The 6000-nt window shown below is 48.0% G+C and overlaps 1 protein-coding gene across 4 annotated transcripts in view; it reads right to left on the reverse strand.

The window, feature by feature from the left end:
- The window catches only part of Fgd6 (FYVE, RhoGEF and PH domain containing 6), a 123567-nt gene that overhangs the window by 33988 nt on the left and 83579 nt on the right, over window positions 1-6000 (reverse strand). For all 4 annotated transcript variants that reach the window (XM_023716496.1, XM_023716488.1, XM_023716498.1 and 1 more), the window contains exons 6-7: window positions 1140-1291; window positions 346-502 (exon numbers count right to left, since the gene is read on the reverse strand). In XM_023716496.1, the coding sequence (XP_023572264.1) occupies window positions 346-502; window positions 1140-1291 (309 nt within the window). The remainder of the gene's footprint in view (window positions 1-345; window positions 503-1139; window positions 1292-6000) is intronic.

Raw genomic sequence — 6000 nt, forward strand, 5'->3', positions numbered from 1 at the left:
TTTTCAGAATCCAATGTGGTGCACTATTCAGACTTCCTATCATGTGATGTGGCCAAATTCGTCACCCCCACCCTGGGAGCCCAAGGGGTACCACACTGTATCCTCAGTTCTTTTTGTAAATTTTAATTTTAAACAGGATTCATAAAGTTGTTCAGGCTGGCCTCAAGCATGCAGTTCTGCCTCAGCCTCCTAAGTAGCTGGGATGACTAGCCTGTGCCCCCTCACCCAGAAGACAGGATTAGACCTTAACACATTTTTGTTTGCAAGCTTTGCCTATAACAAGTGCCAACTATATTAAAGCTTAAAAAAAGGAAGAAAAGTTCAACATTAGAGGGCTGTGAATACCTCAAATTCTCTAACAACAGCAGCGAAACCCGAGTTTTTCTTGCATTGCTCATCCAGCAGAGCTATGTTTTTATCAAACTCTTTGATGTATGCGGAATACATTTTCAGATAGGGGCCCTTCTTTACAAAGATATCAGCGATTCTTTGTTGCTCGGTCCTATGGAGAGAGCAGAGACCAACATAAAAGGAGAGTGGTTCAGGTGTCCAGAACACATCCAGTGTTGAGCACAGCGCCGGCTCTGCCTCCTGCTCTCTTTTCCTGCAGGGCCTGGCCACAGCCGCTGTCACCAGCCCCCTCCCGGATGGTGTAGCCAGGCTCTGTGGCCAGGCTTTGCCTGCCTCAGGATCTGGCCTCCCTGCTTTCTTCTATTCCTTCCCTTCCAGCCCATTCTTCAGCACACTCAGAACCTGAATTCTGAACAGCAGGCCAGGTATGAGGGAGATGCATGCCTGAAATCCCAGCACTCAGGAGGCTGAGGCAGGGGGATCACTTCCAGTTTGAGGCCAGCCTGAAATACATTGTAAGGCTCTGTCTCTAAATAAACAAATAAAATAAAAATGAAACCACATTGAGTAATCTAGGGCTGGGAATGTAGCCCAGTGTTAGAGTACTTGCCTAGTATGCTCAAGGCATTAGGTTTAGTTCCTAACACTAACACACACACACACACCAGCCAGCCAGCCAGCCAGCCAGCAGACAAGCTCAACCAAACTCCTGTCACAGATGAGCCCCTTATGGTTTCGCCTGAAATCAAAAAATCCGGAAAATACTGAAACTCATCCCATTTTTTTACCAGTTGGACATTCTTTCCTCCAGTTCACTCAGAAGGTCACGGTTGAGCTCATAGAGCTGGGGCAGGTAGTACAAGATCTGATTCAGGATCCGGTCCTCAATGATAGGCTTCCCCAGCTGCCTGGAAGCGTGGCCCACAGCATTCCGGAAGTCCTGTGGGAATGCAGAGGAGGAAAATTGTGCACCTGCTCGTGTGTGCGCGTGCCACACACACACACACACACACACACACACACAAAGATGGGCCTCCTCCTGGGTCTTCTCCCCTTTGGTGACACACACTGCAGGGAGGTGTGAATTATAAATTTGGGAATTACAAATGCGGGAATTACAAATCCAGAGTACCTGTTTTCTCCGGATGGGAAACTTTGAAGAAAACTGAATAGTTCCTAGGGTGGATATCTGATTTTGAAACAAACTATTATAACATTCTTAAACACTTTCTTTTGATCCTCAAACTTAGTGACTGTACAAAGAAGGTATCTAGAAATTGTATTCTAACTTCAAACTTTAATGTTACTCTAATGGCACTGTATAAACATGATTTATTTTAAAAGTTTCCAGAAGATTTTGACCAATTTTATTTAGGATCTAAGAGTCCCTTTAAAAAAAAAAAATGTAATTTGGTTGTTGCAGGGTCTCACTACGCAGCTCGGACTCCTGGTGATCCTCCTGCTTTCAGCCTGCCCAGAGCTAGGATTGCAAGCGTGTGCCACCACGCCTGGACTCTGGCCTGTGGGCGGACTGGTGCAGCATGTGGTGCCAGGGATGGAACCGTGGTTCCTGCGCTTGCTTAAGCTTGCCTAAGCAGGCACTTTAGTTCCTTGAGCTATCTCACTGGCCCTAAGAGTCCCTTTTTAAGCGAGGTGTGGGGGTGTTCACTTACAATCCCAAGCCTTGGTGAGGCAGGCGAATCACCACTTGAGGCCAGCCTGAACTACACAGAGAGACCTTATCTTTAAAAAACAAACAAGAGTCCCTCTATCCACTTTGAAAAATCGCACCCCCAACAAGTGGCGCATTATAGGTGAGGGGGGAGCGGGGGCAGCAGGGCGCAGGCTTGCTAGAGTCCTGGCCTTAGGCCCTCTCTGGATTTACTGCGTTCCCTCGAGGTGCCCAGCTTCACATCTGGTTATGTGGGTGGCGCTATGCGTGACCTTAATTAGGTGCTGCACACAAAGCATTCTGCGGTGCACAAAAGCAACGTAACACTCGCTGGGGCCTTAAATTCTACGTCCAGTTTCTCTACACCTCACCCTCCACCTTCCCTGCCTATGGACTCTGAGCCCTGGTTTAAAGTAGGTCAGCCGAGCTGGCCCTCAGTCCAGGACAAGCAGATAACAATTTGCCTACATTTCCTGTCCCCTGGGGCTGGGCTGTAAGATGCAAGCAAAACAATAGAGGAATCTGTTTGGCTGCCAGAAGAACCAAAAACAAAGACTAGAGAAAGAATAGTTTCAGTTAAGAAGTAAAGGTTGGGGAAAATGACTCTCACTAGCTCAGCTCCAACTGCTTCCCCTTTAGGGACTCGATCCCTCCCTATCCCTCCTACTCACACTTCCGGTATCCTTTATATAAGTTTAAAAACCTTCAGGAATGCTTACATGAAAGTAATGCTTACATGAAGTATGGCTATTTCTCTTTCATTTCTTTTTCCCTTTCATTTCATCTCTATTTTTGTTTGAGACAGCTTCCCCATTTGGTTCAAGCTGGCCTTCAACTCCCAGGTAGCCCAGGCAGGCCTCTTGATTCAGCCTCTTTAGTGCTGGCAGGCCTGGCTTCTCAAAGTGACTCACAGAAAAATTTTAAGCCATTTTAGGTAAGTCAAATCCTCTTAAATGCTGAGCGCCCTCGCTTAGGGCTTAGAAGCACCTTTACTGGCTCAACAATCACATTAGCCCGAAGAAACTAAATGCTTCCACTATAACTAAAGAGCTTCTATAACTAACTGGCAGAAAATTTGCCAAGACTTAATAACTTGCATTAGCTGCAACCCAGAGAACCACACCACACATCTCCAAAAACCTAGGGCCATTGGCAGTTCTGTCCCCCATGGCCTACTTCCCTTCACACCCGTGTTCACAGACTACAGAACACATCTGAAAGCCCGTGCATGGCCCGAGGCAGTGCCACAGGACACACTCGCAGAGCTCCCCAGGCTCGAGGCTGATTCAGAGCACAGCCATTAAACATCTTTGGCATTTCTTAGAAACCAGTTCTGTGATTCATTTCACTGAGACGCAAGTGCTCCCGGTGGGCACAACACAGCCCCACCTGCCCTGTCTTCAACAGCAGAAACCAGGAGAACTTTTTGCTCTCTGGCCAGGAGGGGCTTTCCTGGACGTGACGATGACAGCAGCTCAGGAACTTCAGGGCCAACCTGGGGTAAGCCCACTGCTGCCTGCCTGTGCTCCACCTCAGCCCCTTGGCCAAAAAGGAGACCACTTCACTTAGGCACATTTAACAGAGACTAGGGCTGCGGCCACCAAGATGCTGCCCGAGGAGAGGACTTTGTCGTCAGCACGCACAAGGTTTCTTTTCCCAGCACTGCTGGATTTTAGGCAGCTCTCTGACAATTATGTACTGTGTCTCTCTATGTTTTATTGTGAGAAGTATGTCAGAACAAAACAGTTTAATACTGAAAAGAACATTTAATAAAACTATATTATTTCTTTTTGTTTTACTATTTATTTTGAGACTGGCTTTCACTGTGCAGTTCAGGCTAGCCTTGAACTCACAGTAATCTTCCTGACTCAGCCTCCAAAGTGCTGGGATTACAGGCACGCAACATCTATCCAGTTCTAAAACCATAGTAACTTAAGAGATCATTTACCTATGAGAACCACAAAGGTATATATTCTCACAGGTGCTGGAGACAGCCTCTGCTTGAATAAAATGGTTAGGTTCCTGAGCATTTCTTAGGCCTGGAGCGCTTCCTTATAAAATCACATGAACCTCCCAGCCTGGACACGTAAGCCTGCTGCCCACCCTCGACCACCAGCAGGGGCACCTGCTTCAGCCTCACCTGTCCTCAGCAGGAATCCTGCTCAAGGGCCCCAAAGGCTGGGCTGGAGTCCCTTTCCACTGGGCATCAGCCACCAACTCCCCTTACTTTCCCTGGCTCCAAATTCTGGCCTCACCGTGCTGGAACCTGGCTCCATCAGTGCCCCACACCAGGATGTCTGAGGCTCTGGTAATGGTACTCACGCTACTAAAGATCAGTGACAAGTGTCCCGGACCACTTTTCTCTCCTATGGTGAATACTGGTTTTCCCTGTGTCTTCCTGAAAACGGAAGTGGGCAACAGCGACAGGATATAGCTCAGCAGAGGAGTGCATGCTCCACACAGAGTGCCTGGTTGGAGCCCGACAGGGAGCAGCCACCCTGCCCAGGTGGGCTACGGCAGCACACACAGCCTGTCTCCCACCCAGGGAGCAGCAGCTCTGAAGCCTCTCAGCTCTTCCCCAACATTAGCCAGGGCCAAAAACTGGTGCCACTGGAGAGAGATCGTGTGTGTGTGCGCGCGTGTGTGTGTGTGTGTGCGTGTGTGTGTGTGTGTGTAGCATTTGGGCCAAGTGCCTTTGTCCTGAGCTATATCCTCAGTCCTTTTTATTTATTTTCATTTTCAGGGTCTCACTAAGTCACTAAGTTGCCCAGACTGAGCCCACAGTTTCAATTTTAATGCCTCAGGCCTCCAGAGTGCTGGGATTGCAGGTGTGCTCCATCATGCCTGGCCAACATCTTTCTTATAAGAAGGATGACTATTTTTCTAAATGTTACAAGCCAGCATAATTTGGGAAGGTGTGATATTTCAGAGCCAGAAGCAAAGCTATTTTGGGGCAGAAGAATCTAAATTCACTAACACTTCCTTCACTAAGTCAGTGCAGATGCTAGACAGCAAGACTGGTGCTTCAAACTTAGATCCACAGCTTGCTTTTCACTCTAGAGAAGCTGCATAGTTCAAATCCATGGTGCAGGAGAGGGAGTGAGAAGTGAAGAAAGCTACAGAGGTCTTGGGTCTGGCCTAGAGATGCTTCCCTTAGTCCTTCAAACAATCCTTCCCTGGTCCATAGCAAGAATGAACCACCTCCACTCTACTTTCTGGTCACAGGAAACAGATGTTTATTTAAGCAGAAATTCTTAGAGACAGAAATGGGCACATTATGAGATTATTAATTTGAGATAAGGTCTCTATGTAGCCAAGCCTGGACTTGACTTCACAGCGATCCTCCCGTCTCAGCCTCCCCAATACTGGGATTACAAGCACTTGCCACCACAGCAGGCTCATTAGCTACACTAATCCTCCACATACCCCTATAAATAAGAACCAGAAGAACCTTAAAGCCTTCCTGGCTCTGACCACTCGGGGAGGACCTGAGCATAAGTCACTGCAAACACAATCAAGTGCCAACAGCTGAGGCAATGCAGCACAAGGAGCTGACCGTGCTCACTGGGGTCAGGCTCTCCATGCAGAAGCACAGAAAAGATGACTCCGCTACCAGCTGACCTGGTACAGTGAACAGAGATGTACACTGACTTGGGCCACACAGGAGCTGGGTAAGACTCACTTCCTATTGTATAGAGGAAGGCAGCTGCTGAGGGCGGAGCTGTGACCAGCACACAGAAACAAGCAGGCGAGGGTACAGTCAAAGCGGAGGGCAAGGCACCTCCTTGGTAGTCAGACTTCAGTTTTTAAATAAAAATATCTCCCCAGTGAAATTATTCCTCTGATCCTGTATGTACAGACTTGGTAACACAGTACAGAAGCACCCGTGGCAAACTGTAAAACATGACTGAACAAGTCCTTCGCCTTGTACGCAAGCCTCTTCAACAACTGACAAGCAGTCGCCACCGTGACACACC

This window comes from Octodon degus, unplaced genomic scaffold (genome assembly GCF_000260255.1).
Source record: "Octodon degus isolate 3935 unplaced genomic scaffold, OctDeg1.0 scaffold00004, whole genome shotgun sequence".
Taxonomy (NCBI): domain Eukaryota; kingdom Metazoa; phylum Chordata; class Mammalia; order Rodentia; family Octodontidae; genus Octodon; species Octodon degus.